Source organism: Chenopodium album, chromosome 13 (assembly GCF_948465745.1).
Source record: "Chenopodium album chromosome 13, dcCheAlbu1.1, whole genome shotgun sequence".
Taxonomy (NCBI): Eukaryota; Viridiplantae; Streptophyta; class Magnoliopsida; order Caryophyllales; family Amaranthaceae; genus Chenopodium; species Chenopodium album.
In genome coordinates this window covers 15,703,064-15,730,344 of record NC_137846.1, presented here as the reverse complement: position 1 = coordinate 15,730,344, position 27,281 = coordinate 15,703,064, and the positions used below count along the sequence as shown (strand labels likewise).

The window sequence follows — 27,281 nt, the reverse complement described above, 5'->3', positions numbered from 1 at the left end:
GTTTGGATTAATGTAAGTGAAGGGAAAGAGTTCTAGTCACATGAGCACTCTTAATACCCATGCCAATAGTAAATTTTTTCTTTATTTTGGGATGGAGTTGCTTGGCGGGCCAATGAATTAAAGATATAGATTGGTAGTGATCTGTGATCGTTTAATACGAATCAGATAGGAATATAGAAATATGGAGATGGATAATAGTGTATAACAGAGGCAATGTTAATAAAAAGTTCTGTGGTAACCTTACAATCATTTCCCCTCAATCTTATTCTTTGTGATGATTGGACCTTCTATTTTTATTACAATTGCTTACTATAACCTAGGATTTATCTTAATTGGACCTTGATTGATTTGTGATCTTTATGATCCGGTTTGATAGCCAGCCTCCTTCTGCACTGCTTAATCCCTGTTACAGTTTTGGTATTGATCTCTCCTTATATCACATTACTTTATAAACTGCCATCTAAACTCTCAGTCAAAATCATAATGTAAAAATTTTGAGCATTAAATTACAAAGGCTCTTAAATTTCTTTTTCTTTGGTAGTACTTGGCCGAGCTTTGACAAAATAGAAAGCTTGAGGTGGTAATTATATTTAGCTGATGGAACTTGCTGTTTGTAATAATAATGATGCTAATGGAATATATGATGCATGAATAAGGAGGAACTGTGAAAGGATTTGGTGAATCTTTGTTAGGAGACATTAGTATGTGTTGGTTGCATCATTTGAAGGAGACTCTTTCTACTGGTTTTAGATTAATCACTTATTAAGATTTCAATTTTTTGTATAAAAGTATTTTACATGCTTTATTATCAGAGCTAATGTTAATATATTCTTTAGCCTGCAGTTGTCTATTTGCTGCTCAAATTTGTTGTCCAGTGGGTAAGTGGCCAAATTAGTTACCTGGAGGCTCAAGAAACTGCTACTCTCATCAACTTCTGTATGCGTTTGCTTCAGATATACTCCTCCCACAACATTGGCAAGGTAAATTTCTAAAGCTTGTGCTTATCTTTGGCTTTATGAATGCATTAACCTGGTTTTAGGAATGATGAACAAGATTTTTGTGGGTAATTAAAGATTTAAAACTCCTCTTTATTTGTAACACCCCCAATTTACTAACAAATAATAAACAAGAATTAAAGAAAAAATAAACAACCTTTGAATAAAATTGCGGAAGCACACACCTAAATTGGAGGTATTACTGCCACACTCAACAACCTGCCAAGTGTTAAGGCTTACAAATCCCAACAGTACAACCCAATAAATCTAAGTGAGTTATTTATATAACTTTACAAACTTGTTATAATAGACTAATCGAAACACTTGAGCTCCTTTAGTTACGATCACTTGATTAACCTGCTTAGACACAAACTTCACTGCTCACCATTTAGGACAAATTCCAAAATAGATCGTTGCAGGGCCACCATAAGAAAAAGACATGGCCGCAAACACAAGTAGCACAACAACAACAAATAAATACACACAGCAAGCAAGCTGAGTAATCACCACATATCAAAATATATAGAGTACAATAGAATAATTGACAATACTAGCTCAATTTATAACAATTATTATAATGTAGTTCAAAACTACATTACACATTGATACCTCAAGGGTAAGATTACTTTGTACTCTGAAAAGTAACCATTGTCAAACCCAACCTCAAATAAAAATACTATTCTTTACTCAAATATCTATCCCATAAGTGTGCCATGCTCTTTGTTCAATACCTAGCCTTGGACATGAGTAATTCGAATAACAAACCAACAAGTATAAAAACTTGAATACTCTCAAAAACCAGAAAATACGGGTCAATTCCCACTGTAGGGGACCATAGAAAAATAAATAATAAAGATTGTACTTCATTCTTAACTCATGATTATCATTCTCTTACCAACATGCCAAGGACTAAGGTTGCTGAGCCTCAAGCCAAGAATAAAATATAATCTCAACCTTTTTGATCTCATACATCGATCAAATAATCTTTAACTTGATAATAAATAGTATCTCAACAATGGCACAGGTTCCCAAATAACATGACAATTCCATTCATAAGATCTCAACTCTTTAAAAAAAACACTAATAACCCAAATATAATCAAAGCTCAACCATACTCTGCATTAATAACTCTAAACCTCAAAACAATACTCCCTATAGCAACAACATTAGAACCCTAGAATAAAACATAATCAATCATAAACAATAAAAGTAATACGTTACTCATATCCAATCAAATCATATAATACCAATAATCTATCATATACATATACAAACTTGATCACACGAATTACAATTATAAAATTTACACATAATAATAATACAAAGTGCAAATAATAAATCATATCACACATAATAATATGAAATATAATACAAACATCTCCAAAGTTTCATGTGATTACATATAATAAATAATACAATTAAATTATAAACAAACAACTCCAAAAGATTAATAGTGTGATTACCTTTCCGATCGATACCCAAACAATCGAAACACTGTTAAGGTTCGGACCATGAAATTACCATGCTAATGCTTCAAATATAATTAAGCGTGCAATATTGATTGCGAATTTGCCGATATATCAAACTAATAAATATGATAATACATATAGGGCTGCTAGATGAAATTCTCGGCTACACCATAGAAGACTAAAGTAAAACAAAATTAGTTTAAAGAATAATGGCTATAAATCTTCAAAACTCACGGCAACAGGTTTTATAGCTTGTGAAGGTGTATTTATACCATCTCACAAAAAGATATTAAATTTCCTTAATAAAATATATTATTAAAATTTTATCAAAATAATATATTTGTTTATATAAAAGCTTTAATTTTATATTTATCAAATCGTAAAATATACGAGTATTACAATCTACCCTCCTTAAAACAAGTTTCGTCCCGAAACTTAAAATAGAAAAATATAGGGTATTACATTATTTGCATGGGGGGCACTGCTCTGAAGAGTAGAAGAAATTATTGGCAATAGGGAAATTAGTTATAATGAAAATGGGATGACACTTAATATTATCTTTCTGCAATCTAATCTAATTTAGCAATGATCCATCCTAAATTGTTTTGTTAGATGTTGGAGAATGCAATAGAAATTTATTTATTACTAATAGTTTATATCACTGTAAGTATTGTTCATGTCCTACTATATGATTTAATATTTTGACCTTGCCAAATTAAAATTGAGGAAGACATGTGGCAAAGATAGATGCAACTATTTATGCTCCCCTTTATGATATATTTTGTGCTTGTGCTACCCTTTGAACTTTTTTTTTTTTTTTTGGTATGTGCAGTGTTTTAATTCTGAGAATCTAATTAAAGATTATCCAAGTTTTTTTGCCTTAACATATATCTGTGATTAAACTATTGTGAATTATAAACACTTTATCCGTCACTCTTCCTTTTGTATATTTATTATATTTTATTATTATCTTTACAAATGCATATTTGAAAAGAGACATTGAACTCATATTGCTTATTGGTGTAGCTGGATCATTAAATTGATCCTCTTTTCTTGGAAAACTCACAATTTTGTGACGCAGCCACAAATACCAAAGACCTACAACCAGGGTTCTAAATCCACGAGCATAAAATACCCCTGATGTACTAACACCCTTTTATTTAATGTTGGTGAACTACTCATGTGTCAGTTGCATTGCCTCCAGTACAAACCAAAGTTGTTTAATTATAGGAGAGATGAGAATATGAACTAGAAGTTTTGGCGACATTGGTGCCTAGTAATGAGAGATTTATGGAAATCGGTGTATTTGTAAAGCCTGCAAAGTGGAGTGATTCATTTTGCAATCGACTTACTACTTAGACGATTAATTTTGGGTGAAAGGGTGAGGCCATGAGGTAAAGGTGAGAATGTGAGTCTGAAATGGTGCAAGTAATACTCTTGGATCCTTAAGGATGCCCAAGGTATGAATAGTTAAATCAAGGGGTTGAAAACCTGATTCTTGGAATCTGCTGTTATACCACAATCACAATGACCTGCGATGATCTGGATATGGACATGGGAGCAGCCAGGGTAAGACCAGACTAAGATGCCTGACAGGATAAATCTTATTTACCTACTCTTTTCACAAACCTTAACCAACCTTGTTGTCCATGCTCTGTGTTCCTGCTAAAAGAGTCCGCCTGTCTCAGTTCAAGGATTTACATAAAAAGTTCCTTTGAATTACTTTTTAAGCCTTCAATTGACGAGATGTTATAATGAGATTCTATGGCTTTTGATTGTGAAAGAGAGATGATGACAAGTCATGTCATGGTCAACAATGACAATTGTGGAGAGTGGAGGGAGAGACAAAGAGGTGAACACAATATAGGAAAGGTTTTATCTTGGAAAATGTAACTACCTTTTTTCTTGTGCGACATACTATTACTCTTTATAATTTAACTTTTATAAATTTAAGATTAGTGTCATAGTAGATTGTGATTGAATCTTTATTGTGCCAACTGTTTGTTGAATTTTAAAATCATCTTACTAGTTTATAATGAATGTATTGAAGAAGTGGAGGATTGAAGGGTTGTGTGCTTTTATGACTTGTTGGATTTGGCATAAGCTTTTTTCACGAGTGTTAGGATGGATGTTGTCAAGGCCTCGAGGGAGTCTTCTGGGATTTTTTTTTTTTTTTTTTTTTTTTTTTTTTGGGGGGGGGGGGGGGGGGGGGGACTGGGTGGGGGTGATTGTAAATCAAAGGTTATAAACTTGAGTGTGAGCTGAAGGCTTGTTGTATGGACAATGCCTTTGGATAGAAATATTATAAATATTTGTTAAAACCACAAGTGAGTGGCTGTTGGAACCAATCATTTTATTAAGGGCTAGAATATTTTAAAAGGGGCTGGACCAAATTATTTAGGAGAGTGTTTATGTATATTCTAGTACATCCAATTACAAAGATATTAACTGTAGTCTCTTATCATTGTATTGAGTCCTGAGATTTATAGCTCAGCAGTTGCTGAAGTCATGCCAAAGTTAGCCATATTCGTGGATGCACGTCCTATTATTCCCATGACACTACAGAGCCTGTCTGAATTGTTATCATGTGTTTTTTTCATACAGATGAAACTAGTCAGAAAGGCCAAAAATTGAGTCCTTCCTCCTCTTTAGTCATCTCCCATCCAAAAGTGTTTTGGTTGGTATGCTTCCTGTTTGATCATAATGTTGATTCGTAACTTAGAAAGAAATAGAAACCTACTGACTTTCCTGTTGCTTATGTTTTTGATAAGCTAACAATTTATTATGCTCACTAGGATCAAATTTATTATGCTCACTAGGATCCTGTTGTGACGGTCTCCCAATGTATATTTAATAATTATGCATTTTTGTTGTCTTGGTATTAAAAACACAAAATACTTTTCCTCCTGTTGATTTAGATTTCCATTAGTCATTCGAAGACCTTAGCCAGCGAAGCAAGTACTGAGAAATATAAGGATCTGCGTGCTTTAATTCAGCTACTTGCAAGCCTCTGCACAAAAGATCTGGTATGATTGCTTCTGTACGTCAGAATTAATCTAATTACATACCCATTCTACGCAAGTCGTGACTGAGTATTTATAATTTACAGATTGACTTCTCAACTGACTCTGTCCAGTCAGAGGCTATAAGCATTGCTCAGGTTTATTTTCACCTCCAGTTAACTTCATCTATTTTTACTCCTTACTGACTGTGACAAGTGTCAATTAATTAAAAATAGAACTGGACACTTCATAAAGTGGATGAGCATACTGACAATTGTAATGGTACTAACGACTTTTGTGTCTAATTTGATGCAGGTTGTATTTGTTGGTCTCCACATAATCACTCCTTTGATATCTATTGACCTTTTGAAGTACCCTAAATTATGTCATGATGTAAGTTTGTTTACTCTGCATGTGTACATTGCAAGCTTTAGAATTTAATTATGGAATTTGATATATCAGTGATCACTTGTGCAGTACTTCTCATTGATGTCACACATGTTGGAGGTTTATCCAGAAATGGTTGGTCAACTTAATGCAGAAGCTTTGGCACATATAATTGGAACCTTGGACTTTGGCATTCGCCATCAGGTAATGGTTTTTATTTTCTTGAAAGTTATTACCAATCACACAAGTCAGGGAAATGCATCTTATTTATCTCAGGGTTGAATAATACTCCCTCTGTTTCATATTGTTCTTCCTACTTTGACCAAATTTGTCTCACAAAAGATTCTAAGTGAGAAGAACAATATGAAACATATGGAGTAAGAAAGAAGGAATATAAAGATGATATTGATCCTAGCCTTCTACTTATATGTTTAAATTCAAATGCACCATAAGTATCTTTAATCTATAATCAAGTTACAATTTACAACACATGACTGCAGAACAAAAAAGAAATTCGACATTGAATGAATGAATGAATGATGGAGCTTCATTCATGTTCTAAATATACATCTGTTTTCAACCCAGTCTTCAAAAGAAAAAACAATAGATTTATACAATAAAAAATATATATAAAGAAAACCATCAAGGATCATTCACTTCCAGTCCAATTAGTTTTGGGTGAATCAGATATCCACTGGACTTAACTTTGTTAGCGGGGCTGCCACTTTTAGCTTCATTATAGTTGGAGAACCACCGATAAAGTTCTGTTTTCTTATTAATGTACCAGGCATTGATGCATCTGTTCCTCTACCTTGTGTTGCAGGATTCTGAAATTTTTTACAAGTGCCTGAGAGCTTTGAAAGCCCTTGCTTCATTTCATTATAAAGAAACTATTGCTGGAAACATGGGTCTTGGCTCACATGCTGCTAGTGGTGTCAAGGGTAAGGGGGAGAATGTTCAGGAAGGAATTTTGAGTCGCTTCCTCCCTTCCCTGCTGCAGTTACTTCTGTTTGAGGATTACAGGTACAAGTTTGTTGGTAATTTTAACTTCCCTTTTTTTTTTTTTTTTTTTTTTTTTTTTGGCATCAGGTTCCATTGACTTTCTAACTTCACCTTTTTTTTCCCCCCTTTTTTGGGTACTTCAGCACTGACTTGGTGAGTGCAGCGGCAGATGCTCTCTTTCCTTTAATTCTTTGTGAGCCAAGTCTATATCAGGTAACCATCTCATCTTATAGCACATTGAAGTCTGTGCTGGCATGTCTGCAGATTTTGTGGTTGTCATAAATCACTCAAAGTTGAGGCCAAGTTTGAAATATGAATTAGACTTTAAAATTACTATTGAAGGATTTGGAATCTCTTTTGAGATTGAATTTGGCATCAATTCATTTCATTCATTTAAGGTATTTAGATATTGGGTGCCTGTTTGTTGTGGCTGTGTACTAAAGATGTTTATATATTCTATGTCTGGGTCTCATATGGTCATAAGGGTATACAGAGCTCTTGCCTTGCTTCAAGCATAATTCCAGTTGCTAACTGGGCTTTGTCTTCAATTTCTATTGATATATTGAACTATCAGAAAAATTTTGCATTCTCAAAAACCAAATGATGACCCGTTTTAATGGCTAATGATAAGGGAAAACAAATATTAAAAGATGCCGATGATGCTAATTACTAGTTACTTTTGACACAAATCTACTACATTATTTTGATACTCCATCCATTCTACTAACACACAATCTATATAATCTCTATCCAGTCTTCCTAGGTTTGTACCCATATTCCAAATAGAAACAACAAATAGGAGTATAGATCATGATTAATTAGTGATTTGTGTGGTAAATTTGACTCCAAAAAGAAAATTAGGTGAGGATATAATGAGCGAGGACAATGAAAATTGTGTTAGATCAGCTTGGACTAGATTTTGCATGATGAGAACATGGTTTTTCTACCCCTATCACTTGTTGAATTCTCTCAGTTTCGGTGCTCAAAAACTTGTGCTATTATGCTACCTGCTTTGATTTGAGGCAAAGCTACACTTCTAAATCCTTTTTGACCTACTTTGCTTTTACTGATCTTCAAAGCTTTATGCTATTTCAGCGGCTATGCAGTGAGCTGATAGAGAAACAAACAAATCCAGCATTCCAGACCAGACTAGGAAATGCATTACATGCTCTTACAAGCTCTAACCAGCTTTCTTCAACACTGGATCGTATTAATCACCAAAGGTTCAGAAAAAATCTTCTTGAATTCTTGGTTGAAGTCCGTGGCTTTCTGCGAATGGTGTGATATAAATTTTCAAGGAAGCACAATCTTTTTGATTTTTCGAGAGGGGGATAGTTGAGAAGCATCCATAAGGTGGAAGACTACATTTTTTTTGGTCCCTTTAATAGCTGTTGTATATATGCCTATCATCTTCACCCATTAACACAGGTTTGTTAAATATTACAAGTAGTTTTAAATATAGTGATTAGGAAATTTATTTAGAAAATTTATATTAAATATTGTCCATTCTATATAGATGAAGGCCCTTTGTTTTCTTTTTCTTTCATTGAGGCCTGAGGGTAGGAGGCAGATTTAGCATTGTAAACAGTTTTCAAGCCGTTAATAACTGTTTGTTTGGCTGATTAATTTACCCAGTAGTAATTAGTAGACCACAAAATGGTTTTACATTTAATTTTCTGTTATACTGTAACAATTATTTAAAAGTCTAATGTTGGATTGTTTTGAAATAAAGAGAGTAAAAGAGGTAGCTGTGGAGGATAGGGGTGACTGGGTGAGGGTTGGAAACCATCAAATTGTACATGCAATGATCACATTTTTATCCTGGAGCAAAGTTGAGTTCTCCCTCTAAAAAAAGAAAATATGAAATTAAAGTAGATTAAAATTAAAATTAAAATTGAATCTTGCTGTCAAAATTGGAATCAACCCTTCCAAATTTTGTTCAACTTACATTAGAGCTTCTTGTCAATGTTTACATGGGTTCTTTCAAACTATTTTGATTATCAATCTTTGGTTAGCTGTTTAATAATCTAGGCAAAACTAACCAAATTCATATTGTGTTTAAAGTATATATATATATATATATACTTTGTATATTTTTCCTTAAAATAATAGTTCCTGTGTTTTCCAAATATTACGTGTGAATGGGAAATAAATTGTAAATAGAGGAGAGAGGAATAAAAGTAGCAACAGGTCTCTGGCATGGCTGGCCACACCATGTGGCCAGCTGCAATACCAAAAATAACGGGATTCACTTCCCAAAAATAATGGGATACAGTTGCCAAAAGTAAAACTAATGTTGACTAAACAAAAAGCCCACATTTACACAAATCCCTAAACATACAGCAGCCGCATTAACATCTAAAAATTTACAAAACAAATTTACAGAAAATTCTAACATTTTCTTCCAGATCTTCAAACTCGAAGCTTCCATGGCTGAATCATCAGAAATTTTTCCACCTGAAGAATCAGAAAATTTTCAACCTATATTAGAAGTTTTTCCAGATTCACAAGAAAGTATGGAGATCGAAGAAATAGGTGATTCATTAATGAATCTGGGTATTGATAACAGAAACAAGAACAATGAATTACCAGGTAACAATCATCTGTTTTTGTAAGTAATCATCTATTGAATACAAGTAATAACAAGTATACTATACAAGTAACCCTTATTATATATAAAAGTAACCCCTATTTTTCTGTAAAATTAACCACTTGGTAACAAGTAATACAGGTAACACATACTATACTATGCAAGTAACCCCAATAGAAAATGGCTATCACCCAGTATACTATTCAAGTAACCTCTATTACACATGCAGGTAATCCTCTTACATATAAAAGTAACACAAGTAACCCCTATTGTGAAAACAAGTACCCCAGTAAAAAGTACCACCTATTGTAATATACAAGTAACACCCAGTATCCTATTCAAGTAACACCCAGTATACTATTCAAGTAATACATGTAACATCTACTATACTATGCAAGTAACCCCAATTAAAAACAAGTAACACCCAATATAATATTCAAGTAACACCCAGTGTCCTATTCAAGTAATACATGTAACACCTACTATAATGCAAGTAATACCTAGTATACTATTCAAGTAACACCTAGTATCCTATTTAAGTAATACAAGTAACACAGGTAACCCCTATTGTGAAAACAAGTACCCTAGTAAAAATTACCACCTATTGTAATATACAGGTAACCCCAATTGTGAAAACAAGTAACACCCAGTATCCTATTCAAGTAACACCCAATATACTATTCAAGTAATACAGGTAACACCTACTATACTATGCAAGTAACCCCAATTAAAAACAAGTAACACCCAGTATCCTATTCAAGTAACACCCAGTATACTATTCAAGTAATACAGGTAACACCTACTGTACTATACAGGTAATACTCTTACACATAAAAGTAACCCCTATAAAAAGTAACCCCTATAGCACTATCCAGGTAACCAAACATATAATAATCAAACTTATTGATAGGTAACCTCTTTTATACTATACAGGTAACTCCTGATATATATATATATATATATATATATATATATATATATATATATATATATATATATATATATATATATATATATATATATACGAGTAACACCTCATATATATCTAAGTTACACCTATCATACTATACTGATAACAGCTATTATAAAATACAGTAACACCTCATATATAAATATAAAAGTAAACTCCATTATAATATGAAAGTAACCCCCATTAACAAGAAGTAACCCTCATTATACCAACAAGTAACTCCAATAAACAACAAGAAGTAACCATCATTATATTTAATTATATTACCCTAGACCAACATATAAAGCATTACTCACTAATCTGATATTGTTTTTTTCTTACAGAATCAAGTAAAAGCACTCTGACAGAAGAAAGTAAATATGATGACCAGCATGAATTGGACTACACTGGATGCCTTGTTGGCAATACTGCAAAAAGTTTGGATGAAATATATGAATTATATAAAAAAACATGCTTTTGCTATTGGATTTGGGGTAAGACAATCAACAACTAGATACACACAAGGAGAACCCAAAACCATCAAAGGAAAAGACTTTGTTTGTTCAAAGGAAGGATTTAGAGTCAAACCAAAAGTGAGAAAAACTCCACCTCCACCTGACCAAAAACAGAAGAGAGTGAAGCAAGTGCCTATTACTAGAACTGGCTGCAAAGCATTCATTAGAGCCAAAAAAAATAGTGATGGTGTGTTTGAAATTGAAGAGCATATGATGAAACACAACCATGAACTAACAAGACTAGAATGGCAGCATTTACGTAGGTCAGAAAGAAAAATAACAAAAGAAAAGGCACAAGTTATAGACCTAATGGCAGAAAGTGTATTAAAGCCAGCAGAATCTTATCGTCTAATGTCTCATGAAGCTGGTGGTGAAAACGTCTTAGTACACACAATGAAAGATCACTTCAACTATATAACAAGGAAGAAAATGAAAGAAATTGAAGGAGGTGATGCACAGACTGTAATAGACAGGCTATACCAAAGACAAGAAAATGAACCCGTTTTCTTTTACAGATTCAAATTAGGTGGTGGAGATCATTCAAGCAAACTTACAACAATTTTTTGGAGAGACTCACAAATGAGAGAAGACTATAGCATCTATGGAAATGTATTTATTTTTTATACAACTTACAGAACTAACAAATATAACTTGATTTGTGCTCCAATAGTTGGTATCAACAATCATTGGTTGAATGTGATGTTTGGTTGTGCATTTATTGCTGATGAAACAGTTGATACATTTGAGTGGTTGTTGAACACTTTTAAGACATCTATGGGTGGAATACAGCCTGTTTCTATATTTACAAACCAAGACTTGGAAATGTCAATAGTAATTCAAAGGGTAAATACTAATGTTTCTATTATATCACTGTAAAATACCTATGTCTATATTATATGACAAAACCTAACAAGTTATTATATGCAGGTATTCCCTGACTCAAGACACAGGCTTTGCATTTGGCACTTGATTAAGAATGCAGTGTCAAGGTTTGGAGCCCTAAAAAGAGACACAACTTTCAAAGATGCATTTAACAAGTGTTTATCTGGTTGTGTAACAACAGAAGAGTTTGAAACTTGCTGGGAAAATATGATTAAAACATACAAGCTTGAGAAAAATAATTGGTTCAAAAGACACTACAACCTAAGGGAGAAATGGTGCACTGCTCTAATCAAAGACTTCTTTTCAGCTGGTATACTCTCTTCTCAAAGAAGTGAGGGTACCAATAATGATGTAGGTTTTAAAGCCACAAAAAACACAAGATTAACAGATTTTTTCAAGATATTCAACCAGACAATAAAAAGATGGAGGAAAAATGAATCTGATGCAGATTTCAAATGCTCAAACTCTCACTCTAATTCACATTTACCATTCTATGGAATGCTAAAGCATGCAACATAAGTTTATACACAAACAATTTTCAGAGACTTTGAAACAGAATTTTCATACTCAATTGGCTGCATAACACTTCTTCATTTGGAAACTCAAGGTTAATTCTTTTATGAAGTCCAGTAGAGAATGATGAAGCATCAAAACATAAAGTTACATACAACTCAGCAGACAACAGTGTAGCATGTTCTTGCAAAAATTTTGAAGAAGTGGGGTGGTTATGCTATCACGCTATATGTGTACTACATCAACATTCCGTCACCAGGATATCAAATCAGTATATCTTAACAAGGTGGACAAAGTTTGCAAAAACACATTTATAGAAACAAAGAGATAAAACAACAAAAGCAAATGCAAGAGTACCAGTAAAATACATTCCTTGGAGACAAATTATGGCAAGAAAAGGATACAATCTGATATTAAAATATCAGGAACACTCAAAGACAAGAAAGTTGGTCGAGGAAGAGTTTAAAAAAATTGAAACACAAGCTGATAACATAAAAAGAAAATTGGAAAGGGTAACAACATGTTTCTCCAATAATTATACAACATTATAAAAACATTATCAGCTTAATAGCAAATATATATATATATATTGCAGGAACAAGAAAGCACAGAAGAAGGAGAAGTACAACAACAAAACAAAAATGCATCAACAGCAGAAAAAAGAAAGGAAACAGAAAATCAAATTCCTACAGTCAGGGATCCTGACAGAGCAAATACAAAGGGAAGAAGCAAGAGAATAAAGGGGCATTTCGAGAAAGGAAAGAACACAAAAAAAAAAACAAAAGCAATGCAAGCTAAAGGAGACACCAGAGAATTTGGAACAACAACACTAATTTAAATTCCAAAATTATTTTAAGAAAATACATATTGACAGGGTAAAGTCATATCCCCTACTCAAAAGTAATTACCTAAATCTCCTAACTAAAGTAGATAGGGAAGTAGGGTCGAATCCACAGGGAAACTGGTCTTTCTACTCCTAATTAATTAATATAATCTAAATTATTAAGTAACCAATTTGTTGTTATGGAAAAGTATTAAACTACGAAGAATAAGTTTAAGGGGAAGATTAATAATAAAGAAGACTAGGGTATAGGTTCACCAATAAATAATACTCCGGGGTAAAGCATAATAATCAACCATTAACATTGCATAGATAACATGGATCTAACAGGCTCTCGCAATTTATTAGATCTAAGTCTTAATGAAATTAGCCTATAATATTAAATTAACATCTGCTCGATTCATCAATTCAATATGGCTATACTTTCACAAGCCATAATTGTAAAGCATTAAAACGATTCAGTAAGATAATATCATGCAATATCAATAATCAATAATCGTCAATCATCAATGCAACAATTAACCAGATCATAAAGGGCTCTCGCTACGTATTACGATCACAGGATTAATCTACCGGTATTAAATCTCATCTCTCGAATCTCGACTTAACCATTTATAAATTAATCTGCATATTGACACTAGACCTAAACATCAATTCTCATCTCTCGAATCTTGAATTAATATTGTCAAACTCATGCATAAAAGATCTGCGCAAATCTAGTCACAGAGTATTAAATCAATCAATAGGAAACTAATCTAACATTGATAATTAACAACAATAAATTACCCCTTCATATTATTCATGGATCCCCACAAACCCTAGAAAGTGAACTACTCAGACATAATTAAATCTAAACTAAGCAAAGCAATTAAACAAGACATGAGGAATTGAAAGGAAGAAATTACTGAAATTAATTAAGATAGAAATCGTACCAAGACGGCGGAATTACAAAGTAATCAAGAACAAGGGAAAAGTAGAAAGAAAAGTCTAGAGAGAGAAAAATACTAAGTAGAGAGAGAAAGTAAAAGGGAAAGAGTCTCCCCAAATTATAATCCTAAAACGTACTTAAACAAAAATCTAACAACTCCTAACTAGAAGCTAAGTGCTTCGTCAAACTCAGCTCCCCAGAAACACGCGCCCGATCGGGCGCGCCTTTTTGCTCGCATTCCCTTGCTGCGCACCTCGCCCGATCGGGCTAAGCCTCGCACGATCGGGCGCGCCTAGGCCACGCATGGCCTTGGTTGCTGCTGCATCGCCCGATCGGGCTAAGTCTTGCCCGATCGGACCCTTGTGGCTCCTCGAGGCTTGGACTTCGATTGGGCTCGACTCCTCGGCCCAATCCGAATCTCCTCTTCGAGTCTTGAATACTCGGTCCAAACCTCGGTATTCCAAATACCGAGCCCTTAATCACCGGCTCGATGGCTCTAGCCGGCCTTGGGCTTCAACGACGGTCGTGCTCCTCCAATGCTCGTAGTTGCTTCATAAAATCCCGGGAAAATGCTCCAAAGGTGCAATTCCCTACAAAACTCAACCAAAACTACGAAAACACTAGAAAACACATATTAGTAATAAAAGTGGCTCTAAAGAGCCAAAAACACTACTAATTATGATCAAGGGACGGGGGTAAAATACTATATAAAATAGACATATCAAACTCCCCCAAGCCAAACCTTTGCTTGTCCCTAAGCAAAGAGCTCATCAATGAACATATAAAACATGCCTCACCCCAATAATCAAATCAAGCACAAACGATTCAAGGAAAATCTAATGAACATGCTTCAATATCAATCAATCTCATTCATCCAATTACTCTTCCTCCCCAACAATTGTCAAGTAGAGCAAACCAAATGAGCATATAGAATTCAAGACTAGTGCTCACACACTCAACTCTATTTATGTGGCGAGTAAAAGATGTACTCGATCGCTCTCCATCCCAACCCCTTTATGTGAACAATGCCCTCCCAAAACTCACACACTCGTGTGTTTAAAAAGACATACACTCAACCTAATAGTCGACTCGGAATATGTCAAGTCATAACTTGCATTGATAAACAACACTTTCACATTTACACAACTCTATGCACAAGGTCGGAAGGTCTTTAAAGCTTGTAATGTAAGGCTAGGGTAAAGGGTAGGATAAATTTGGGGATATGTGAGAGAAAAAGCTATGCATTAAGGGAGCCAAAACCTAATTAAACCCATGATCAAAAATAATGATCATACACATCTCCAACATAACCAACCCCAACAAATCCACCAAATATACTCCAATCATAAAAATCAATCCCAATACTTACATAATTCACTCATAAAAATATGATAATAATGAACTAGAGTGAATAAACAAACTTTGAACTAAAAACTTGAAATTTTTTTTTCTCTTGAGCAACCTTTATATAGAACATTTGAACATATAATAATTTTTTTCTTTTTGCTCTTTTTTCTCATTTTTTCTAGAAGTTCACTTTCTTTTTTTTTTCAACAAATTTCTCACTTTTTTTTTTCCTTGAACTTCTCTTTTTTTTCTTTTTCATCACACTTTTATTTTTCCAAGGGTATTCAACTTTTAAACTCATCAAAACAAAAATATGATCAAGAACAAATTACTTCTCAAAACCCACCCAAATTGTGCAAATAATGTGCACACTACAAACTCCATCACCTCACTCACTAATAGCTCCCCCAAGCCAAGCTTGGGACTAGTAACCAATGGGGCAAACATGGCTTGTAATGTGGCTATAAACAATAAAAGGTCACAAGCAACAACATGGGTAGCAAGAAGGGAACAAATGTATCTAAATAAATCTGAAGGCTACCTAAAAGAACAAATGCCTTCGTCCTCCACATGTGCATAATAATGAGTTATGAAACACTACTCATAGTTGCAAACCAATACTTAATTAATTGACATACCAGGAACTAATCACACATTCCTAATCAAATCAACTAGTCAAGCACTATATTCACAAGTAGTTGGACAAAATTGACGCATGTTTAGGAATCCAAGTAATTAAACTTCAAATCATGATCAACAAATCCACAATATTCATCATCAAATACCAAGAATCAAAACAAGTTTTTTTCTCAAGTAAGGGGCACAGGGAAGCATGATTTACAATTCATTGGAACGTATTTTTTTTATTTTTTTGATTTTTTTAATTTTTTTGTGTTTTTCATATAAGGAAAGCAAAAAAAACTAAACTAAAAAGCAAGTAAAAACTAAACTAGAAAGCAAGTAAATAGAGAGAAAGGAAAAAGAGTTACCAAGCGAAAGCTTACCCCCCAAGCCAAATCAAGCAATGCCCTCATTGACTTGGGAGTGTAACCTACTCCTCATCCTCATCCATCCTCGAATAGCCGCCACCACCATGGCTAGGACCGGCCCCTCCATGGCTCGAACCACCACCTCCATAACCCGAACCACCTGCAAAATAATTAGGGTCTACATTCCCCCCAAGCCCACCAAAAGGAGCATCGGTCCCATATCCATGGACCGATGAATAGTCCACATAGGTACCGTAGGCACTTGGGTCCGTGTATCCCCCTTGGGGATATTGGAACCAATCGGGGACAAGTGATTCGGGGGGAATAGCCCCCCGACGGGCATAATCATCATACATGGGGTATAAACCCCGCCCTAGGTTCCTCTCCACAACCCCAACCCTAGCATCTAGGGCTCCTACCCTAGTGTCCAAGTTCCTAACCAAACCCTCCATCCTCCCTTGCCCACTCTCTATCCTATCCAATTGGCTCCTAAAAGCCAAAAAGTCATATGGGGCGTTAGGGTCGATGTTGTAGTTGGTTGAGGAAGTGGGAATGTCATGTGTGTAGTGTTGGGGTGATGGTTGGTGGAATTGTTGTGGTGGTGAGGGAGGTGCTTGGGCCTCTCCTTGGTCTCCTAACTCAAAGGTATAAGAAGGAAGACCCTTCTTAAACTTGGTCAAAACCGGGTTAGGCAAGGTGAAAGCATTGTCTCTTCTACCCGACTCCCTATGAATCACCAACCAAGTCTCACCCCCTATTACATTAATCCAATTAAGGCCTCCTAAGTAGGGTGCGTCCATTAGGGTTGGTCCGGCTACCTTACCATCACCGTTAGGGACAAAACTAAGGTATTTGACCGCTATGTGAGTTACTAACCCACCAAAGTAGATTGGGACCTTAGACCTACCCGACTCGGCCGCATTGGCCACCCTCTGGAAGTGTTGGGTCATCTTATGAACTATGTTAAGCTTGTCACTCCTAGGAATCATGTATGACCCTAATAGCTCTAGTTCATCTCTCCTCACGTTGGCTGGCTCATGCCTCCCAAAAATGGTAAGGCCAACAAACCGTTGCCAAAGTTTTGGCACGGGATGTTGAATCCAAGTGCCCGTGGCATGTTGGAGGTTCAAGTTGGGGTTCCCCGTGAGGGCATGGTAGACAAACGTAATGTTGTCTTGGGGTGGTTCAATCGGTCTATCGGATTTCAAGTCAAACAATTTTCCAAAATCTTTCAAAGGAAGATGAGAAGAGTTGGAAAATGTAAGAATTTTTGAGTTTGGATGGAAGAATTGGAGGAGATCTTGGATTGAAGTGTGAGTTGAAGGTTTGAAAATGGAGGTTTTAGAGAGAGAAAGTGAGATGAAGAAGATGAAATAAGGAGAAAGTGAGGAAAGAAAGAAGAGAAAAGAAAATAAAGGGGGTCGCGGCTGATGGCACGCCCGATCGGGCGAAAGGTGAGATTTCCAGAATTGCTTTTGCGCGCCCGATCGGGCAAGCTCATCCCGATCGGGCGCGAACAAGAAGTAAAAATTCTCCAAATTGCTCGCCCGATCGGGCGAGCTTCGCCCGACATGTCTTTTCCTTCACTCGATTTTCCACAAAAATTCGCCCGATCGGGCAAAATTAGCCCCGAAATAAGCTCTCCTTGCGCGCCCGATCGGGCAGATTCGCCCGATCGGGCGAAAATAGCTCCGATTTTTGCATTACTTGCGCGCCCGATCGGGCGAGCCTCGCCCGATCGGGCCCTTACCCAGCTCGGTTGCACTTCTTATTTTCTCCAATTTCTTTTCTTCTTCAAATTTTTCTAAGTCTTTTTACCTGTCAAATTCATACCTGTACAACAACACTTATAAATGGTAAAATTTTGCTCTCCTCGCCTCTCTAAAATAAAAAAAATAAATAAAAATAAAGAAAAGGGAAACTAGCCTAGAAAGCAAGAAATACGGGTTGCCTCCCGCAAAGCGCTGGTTTATCTAGGTCCCGCACGACCCTCTTACCATGTTCTAGTTAAGAAGCGAAGCCCCTTGGCCTCTTGCCTGGTCGGGTGGTTCTTCACCCGATTGAGCGATCTTTAATCCGCGACTTAACTTTCTAACACGCCCGGTAAGGAGCCAATTCACCCTATCGGGTGGGTTCTCATTGGCTTGGACTGACGGTACTTTGCTATTGTTCGGTTGAGACCCCTTTTTGACCGTTGGTTGTCTCAATTTTTCACTTGGTTGAGCTATCACAACGTGGTCTGGCGGGACTCTCAACATAAGCTCGGTTTCCGCCACTTGAGCACCTGTCTCCACCTTCTCATCTTCAAAACCAAGGCCTTCACAGTGTAAGGCTCTCTCTATTTCGTCCACCTCTTCTTTCCATCTGTTAGTTGTACCTGTAGAAGATGCAATACGCGATACCGCCTCCAAGGGATCTTTAACAAGAGCTTGGGGCTCATTAGAGCAATTTTCAACCACATCAATTTTAAAACATTTCTCCTCTAACATGGGGCTTTTAGGGGTATTATTCAAATTAAAAACAATTTTGTCATCCCCAACTGATAGTGTCAATTTACCACACTTTACATCTATAATTGCTCCAGCAGTATTAAGGAAGGGTCTACCCAAGATAATTGGGGTACGCAGATCCTCAGCCATATCAAGAACAACGAAATCCACAGGTATATAAAATTTACCTACTCTAACCGGGACGTCTTCTAGAATGCCTATGGGGTATTTAGAAGAACGATCAGCCATTTGAAGAGTAATATTAGTAGACTTTATTTTACCCATTTTTAGTTTTAAACATACAGATAATGGCATGACATTAACACTAGCACCTAAATCACACAATGCATTATCAATCATTAGATTGCCAATATGACAAGGGATAGAAAAACTACCGGGGTCTTTTAGTTTGGGTGGAGATTTATTTTGTAGTACGGCACTACATTCAGCAGTAAAAGCGACAGTCTCTACCTCACTAATGGACCTTTTCCTCGTCAATATTTTCTTCATGAACTTTGCATATGCAGGTATCTGTGTAATTAATTCTGTAAAGGGAATTGTTACCTGCAAATCCTTCACCATCTCCAGGAACTTACCAAACTGCTTATCCACTTTAGTCTTCAAATGTCGATTTGGGAATGGTAGTTTGATGATTGGTTGTTGAACATCATTACTCTTGTCTTGGGATACAACCTTCCCTGGCGTTTTACCCTGCAAAGTAACATCAGAAATATTAGTACTACCCTTTAGCCCTGCAGGGCTAGGATTGGTATCCTTTGGGATAAAGGAATCAGGATTAGCAATTTTCGTTAGAACAGGTTCATCCTCTTTAGGCATAGGAGGCTCATCATAATGTGAACCACTCCGAAGGGTAATTGCGAACGCCTGCTCTGAGGGTTGTACTGGTTGCGATGATAGGGTTCCTTGTAGGCGAACCTAAAGAGCAGCGGCTAACTGAGCAATTTGAGTATCTATGACCTTATTGTGGGCTACAATCGAGTCAATTAGTGAGTCTCTACTCTCCATATGCTTCTGCATACTAGTTAACATCGCTCTAATTTCTGATAAAGCTGGGTCAGAAGGTGGTGGAGGAGTTTGTGGTTGGTTTTTCTAGCCAGTATTGGGATGGTAATATTTCTGCTGCGGTGGTGGTGCTAGTTGTTGTGGTTGTTGTGGAGGTGGAGGTGTGTGGTTTTGCACATTAGTACTCTTGTAGGAAAGATAAGGATGGTTCTGATACCCAGGATTATAGGTGTTGGAGTATGGGTTATTTTGCTTGATGGACTGAAAACCATTAACCTGCTCCATGGAACTCCTACACTCATGTTCCCAATGACCTACAATTCCACAATTTTCGCAAAAAGCATCGTTAGTATTATTATCAATTGCAGAAACATTGGCTATTTTAGAATTAGCAGTAGTAAGATTATCCAATTTCTGACAAATAGAGGTTAATTGAGATTGCAAATAGGATACAGAGTCGACGTGGTGTTTTCCTTTGTTTGCAAAACCTCTAGGATTCCCATATTGGGAATTATGGATCGCCATGTCTTCGATAACCTGACCTGCATCATCAACATTGAGGTTCATAAACCTCCCATTAGCTGCAGAATCTAAAATTGCTCTAGAAGAATTTCCGATCCCATTGTAGAAAGCTTGTATCAACTGCCACTGTGCTAAGTTATGATGGGGGCACTCTCTCTGCAGGTCTTTAAATCTCTCCCAAACCTCATATAGTGCTTCAACTGGCTCTTGGGCGAAATTCTGTATTGCGCTTCTCAATAGAGCTGTCTTCTCTGCAGGGTAATACTTGTTATAAAAATTCAAAACAAGAGTCTCCCAATTAGTTATGCCAAGTGCAGTTCTATTTAAACCATTAAACCACAGTTTAGCTTTTCCACATAAAGAGAAAGGAAAGAGAATCTCCCTTATTTGGTCTTGCGTGACCCCAGCTTGCCTTATAGTGTTACAATATTGACAGTAGTCGGCAATGTGTAGATTTGGATCTTCACCCTTAGCTCCACTAAATTGCTTCCTTTCTATCATCGTGATGAACTGGGGCTTGATCTCGAATTGAACTCCCTCGAGATCTGGCGTAGGAGAAAGGTGGGGAAAATGCGCCAAAGATGGCTGAGAATAGTCACTGAACTTTTTAGGTGGAATTTCTCCCATCTCTAACTCTGATTCTGAAGAGGTGTCTGGATCGCTGGAATCAGATGAAGGGTCTCTAGGAACTTCACCACCAGAACTCGCCAGTATTTGCTTGTATAAATTCTTTTGCCTATGGAAAGAGCGCTCGATCTCAGGATCGAATGGAATGTAACCTGATCTGGAATACCTGGGCATAAACAGAGAACTAAAGAGACAAATATGAGAACTACCTCAAAGAACTGATGTCCTTTGAGGCAAAAGAAAAATAATCTAGACTAAAAAAACAATTAGAAATAAAAATAAAACCGTTTCCCCGACAACGGCGCCAAATTTTGACAGGGTAAAGTCGTATCCCCTACTCAAAAGTAATTATCTAAATCCCCTAACTAAAGTAGATAGGGAAGTAGGGTCGAATCCACAGGGAAACTGGTCTTTCTACTCCTAATTAATTAATATAATCTAAATTATTAAGTAACCAATTTGTTGTTATGGAAAAGTATTAAACTACGAAGAATAAGTTTAAGGGGAAGATTAATAATAAAGAAGACTAGGGTATAGGTTCACCAATAAATAATACTCCGGGGTAAAGCATAATAATCAACCATTAACATTGCATAGATAACATGGATCTAACAGGCTCTCGCAATTTATTAGATCTAAGTCTTAATGAAATTAGCCTATAATATTAAATTAACATCTGCTCGATTCATCAATTCAATATGGCTATACTTTCACAAGCCATAATTGTAAAGCATTAAAACGATTCAGTAAGATAATATCATGCAATATCAATAATCAATAATCGTCAATCATCAATGCAACAATTAACCAGATCATAAAGGGCTCTCGCTACGTATTACGATCACAGGATTAATCTACCGGTATTAAATCTCATCTCTCGAATCTCGACTTAACCATTTATAAATTAATCTGCATATTGACACTAGACCTAAACATCAATTCTCATCTCTCGAATCTTGAATTAATATTGTCAAACTCATGCATAAAAGATCTGCGCAAATCTAGTCACAGAGTATTAAATCAATCAATAGGAAACTAATCTAACATTGATAATTAACAACAATAAATTACCCCTTCATATTATTCATGGATCCCCACAAACCCTAGAAAGTGAACTACTCAGACATAATTAAATCTAAACTAAGCAAAGCAATTAAACAAGACATGAGGAATTGAAAGGAAGAAATTACTGAAATTAATTAAGATAGAAATCGTACCAAGACGGCGGAATTACAAAGTAATCAAGAACAAGGGAAAAGTAGAAAGAAAAGTCTAGAGAGAGAAAAATACTAAGTAGAGAGAGAAAGTAAAAGGGAAAGAGTCTCCCCAAATTATAATCCTAAAACGTACTTAAACAAAAATCTAACAACTCCTAACTAGAAGCTAAGTGCTTCGTCAAACTCAGCTCCCCAGAAACACGCGCCCGATCGGGCGCGCCTTTTTGCTCGCATTCCCTTGCTGCGCACCTCGCCCGATCGGGCTAAGCCTCGCACGATCGGGCGCGCCTAGGCCACGCATGGCCTTGGTTGCTGCTGCATCGCCCGATCGGGCTAAGTCTTGCCCGATCGGACCCTTGTGGCTCCTCGAGGCTTGGACTTCGATTGGGCTCGACTCCTCGGCCCAATCCGAATCTCCTCTTCGAGTCTTGAATACTCGGTCCAAACCTCGGTATTCCAAATACCGAGCCCTTAATCACCGGCTCGATGGCTCTAGCCGGCCTTGGGCTTCAACGACGGTCGTGCTCCTCCAATGCTCGTAGTTGCTTCATAAAATCCCGGGAAAATGCTCCAAAGGTGCAATTCCCTACAAAACTCAACCAAAACTACGAAAACACTAGAAAACACATATTAGTAATAAAAGTGGCTCTAAAGAGCCAAAAACACTACTAATTATGATCAAGGGACGGGGGTAAAATACTATATAAAATAGACATATCACATATGTAGTTTTGCTTTAATTTATAAGTATGTAATGATATTTTTTCTTTAAGTAAATTTATTATCCTAAGTAACTAAACTCTTATATTATGCTAAGATCTCTTTTATGATATTTATTGTATGCAGGTAACTGCTATTATACGCACTAGTAACCCCAATTAATACAGACAGGTAACCGTATATATTATGCAAGGTTTTCTTATTTAGGTATGATAAAGTAACTATACCATCAAGTAACACCTACACATACAAACAAGTAACACCAATAAGTGACAAGAAGTAACCCCTATATATATCATCAAGTAACACAATAAATAAAAAATAAGTAACCCCTATTATCCTATAACAATAACCCAATAAAAATAAGTAACCCCTATTATCATATAACATAAATAAATAACAAGTAACCCCTATTATCCTATACAAGTAACACCTATAAATGTCATCAAGTAATCCCTAAATATACCATCAAGTAACCCAATAAATAAAAAGAAGTAACCCATATTATAAATATACCATCAAGTAACCCAATTAATAAAAAGAAGTAACCCTAATTATAATATACAAGTAACCCCTTTATACTATACAAGTAACACCTATAAATGTCATCAAGTAATCCCTATATTTACCCTCAAGTAACCCAATAAATAAAAAGAAGTAACCCTTATTATAATATACAAGTAACCCCTTTATACTATACAAGTAACACCTATTACACTATACATGCAACCAATTTAACAATAAATTGGTAACCCTTATTACATATACAAATAACCCCTAATATACTACAGAGGTAACCACTTGTATACTATAATCTCAACATAAAAGTAACCAATAAAAAAAAGTTTAAATAGCAATAAAGCAAAGTACACTAACAAATATTCACACATATAAATTAACACAATTAGAAACATATAAAGAAACATTATATATTATCAGTTCAGAAGAATATCTATAAAGAGTCTGTTCAAAAACTTATTACTTTCGGCGAGATGAGGGCTTTGATTGATTTCCTTTGACCTTAGACATTTTTGCCTTAGTTTTTGCCATAATTACAGCCAACGAAGCATCTTCATCCACATTCTTTTTTGATTCTTCTTTAGCCAACTTTTTGTTCCTTTTTCATCTAGTTTCTGTTTTGCTTGTTTTTTATCCAACTTTTCCTTTTCTTTTTCTTCATTTGTTTTCTGTCTTGCTTCTTTTTTGGCCAATTTCTCTTTGGCTTTTTCTTCCTTTTCAGCTTGAGCCAAGGCAATAAGTTCTTCTTTATCAATCTCTTCATTAACTAGAACTTCATCATTAATTGCATCATGGTTGGCTACAAAAACTTTAACCTTCCCCAGAACATCTAGCCGTAATCGATTCAAATTACACAGGACCAATGATGCACAGATTTCAGCTCGGTAATGAAGACGATCAACTGGCTGCAATGCCAAAAAAAAAGAACAATATAAACAATACACCCCAAATAAGAAAAATAACATAAAATTGTACCAAATAATTATATCAAAATGACCATGCAATACCTATGTCAAATTTTTACACTTAAATTCTTCGCCTTGGTATACAGAACAATGATATAAGCAAAACACCCCACAATCATTATTCTTTGGACACTTCTGTGAATCAATTGGGATCATTCTAATAGGGAAGTTGTTGACAAGTTCCCCTTGATCATGATTCTTTAAAACCTGATACTTTGAAAATTAATGTCTATGAAATGCACAACAAAAAAGGTCAGTTAATCAACAAAGTATAAATAAACAAAACTAAAATGCTTAATTAATAAAACTTACAAAATACAAAACAAGAGTATAATAACACGTATGATGTTCATCAAAAGTCCTAGTAATATTCCTTCCAACACCCAAGAAATACCTTCTGTTGTCTAGATAATCAACAGAGTTGTTGATGAAGTTTATTACAACAACAGAATAATGATTGAAATAGTAGACGGGAATAAAAATCTGCATAAAAGAAACATTAAATTAATTTCTAATAATATGCAAACAAGTAATAATAAATGAAACACTATATATAACATCAATTAACACCAATAAATTACAGGAAGTAACCTTTGTATATACCAACAAGTAACCCCTGTATATACCAACAAGTAACCTCAATAAATAATAAGAAGTAACCCCTATACCATTAAGTAACCCCAATAAATAACAGAATTAACCTTTATACATACCAACAGCTAAGTCATATAAATCATAAGTAACCCTAATAAATATCAAGAAGTAACACCTATGTACCATCAAGTAACCCCAGTAAATAACAAGAAGTAACAATATAAATACCATCAAGTAACACCAATAAACTACAGAAGTAACCCCCTGTATGTAACATCAAGTAACCTCAATACATAATAAGAAGTAATGCTATCAAGTAATCCCTATATACATAATATCAAGTAACCCCATATAAGCAAGCACAATAAACAACATCAAGTAACCCTTATACCTAATATCAAGTGATGCAAATATGGTATCAAGTAACTTGCTACCAATTACACACATATATATCGACGTAAAATAGAAATAACATAAAATTAAATGACATACCAGCTTTGCATCAAACAATGCAATAGATTTAACAGCATCAAGCCATTGATCCCATGCCCCAAAAATTTCTTGTTCAAAGGAGCATCCTTCTCCACTGAATATACAACACAAAAGAGGTAACTAAACATATTGAAACAAGTTAAAATGATATATAAAACATTAAATAAAATAATAAAAATCAACAAAGCATAATATTGAAATTACCATATGTTCACCACCAAAATATAACTTGGTAACAGTTGCTGCTTTTTGGCACTCAAGATAATTCAGCAACACAAAAAAACAGTCCATAACCCGACTTGAAATAAGTTCCTCCTCAATCAATGTCATTAATTCTTCACGCGGCAAACTATAAAATTCGGAAAAATACACCAAAACTTCCCTGTTTCAAAAATTTTAAAATAATTAATTAATAAAATAAAAAATTCAATAAAGATATATATATATATATATATATATATATATATATATATATATATATATATATATATATATATATATATATATATATATATATATATATATATATATATATATATATATATATATATATATATATATATATATATATATATATATATATATATATATATATATATATATATATTATTACAGAGAAATCCCTAAAACTTACATCATATTAACAGCTTCATAGTTGTCACCAAAGCAATAATCAGCAACCTGAAGCCTTAAACTCTTCATTCTCTTAGCTTTTGGATTATAAACTCTCAGAAACCTTGATATTAACTGTAAAGAATAACCTCCAGTAGCACCACAATCAATATCACATATTAAATGATCTTCAGAACTAGTACTACATTCATTATCTTTAGAAAACTCCTCACCATCACTTAAACAATCAGAATGCAGAACTTTCATTGTTGTTTTCCCTACATCTTGCTTCTCAGAAGAAACCATCCCCACTTGATTCTCAGAAGAAGGCTTCTCAGAAACATCAGCAATAGGAGCATGAACAGAGGTTACTCCAACAGCAACATTCCCTGTTTACTTCTCAGAACAACATTCAGCAGAAGGTTCAACAGGTTTCATTAAATCATTCACAAGTAAATTGGAATCAGCACCCAAACTCATATCAATATCTGGAACTGGTTGAGCACTAATTTTAGTGAGAATGTCCTTGTTGTGACCCAGTGTTGGAGATATAGGCATCTCCAGCTCAGGATTAGTATAGGAAAAAAGAGCAAAAGAAGGCAATTTATCTACTAACTTTTTCATTGCAATAGCATGATTTGTAATCTTTTTAATTTGATCCCAAAATGACGAATCATTAAAGATTGGATCCAGCTGATTTAAAATAGGAGACCTTTCTTTTTCTGGAAGCTTTGAATCAACTTGAATAGCTTCTGATTGTAACCTTACAGACTGAATATTTTGTTCACACTGGTATGAAAATAGCTTTAAATCTTTTCTTATCAGCATATACTTCTCTTCAACATCCTGAAATCATTAAAAGTAAAAGAATTTGATCAACATATATACAAGCAATTAACCCCTATATATTTCATCAATTAACCACAATATATATAATCAAGTAACACATATACATGCCATCAAGTAACCTCAATATATAAAAGCAAGTAACCCATGAATGTCTCATTAATTAACCCCCATATATACAAGCAAGTAACAGCTATACATGTCATCAAGTAACCCCGATAAATAACAGTAAGTAACCCATAATAT

General features: G+C 35.1%; 1 protein-coding gene across 4 annotated transcripts in view; it reads left to right on the top strand.

The window, feature by feature from the left end:
* The window catches only part of LOC145576396 (uncharacterized), a 35,958-nt gene extending 27,569 nt beyond the window's left edge, over nucleotides 1–8,389 (top strand). For all 4 annotated transcript variants that reach the window (XM_081634165.1, XM_081634164.1, XM_081634166.1 and 1 more), the window contains 8 exons: nucleotides 837–980; nucleotides 5,383–5,490; nucleotides 5,574–5,624; nucleotides 5,782–5,859; nucleotides 5,944–6,057; nucleotides 6,677–6,876; nucleotides 6,999–7,068; nucleotides 7,951–8,389. In XM_081634165.1, the coding sequence (XP_081490291.1) occupies nucleotides 837–980; nucleotides 5,383–5,490; nucleotides 5,574–5,624; nucleotides 5,782–5,859; nucleotides 5,944–6,057; nucleotides 6,677–6,876; nucleotides 6,999–7,068; nucleotides 7,951–8,139 (954 nt within the window). In that variant the 3' untranslated portion in view covers nucleotides 8,140–8,389. The remainder of the gene's footprint in view (nucleotides 1–836; nucleotides 981–5,382; nucleotides 5,491–5,573; nucleotides 5,625–5,781; nucleotides 5,860–5,943; nucleotides 6,058–6,676; nucleotides 6,877–6,998; nucleotides 7,069–7,950) is intronic.
* The last annotated feature ends 18,892 nt before the right edge of the window (nucleotides 8,390–27,281 follow it).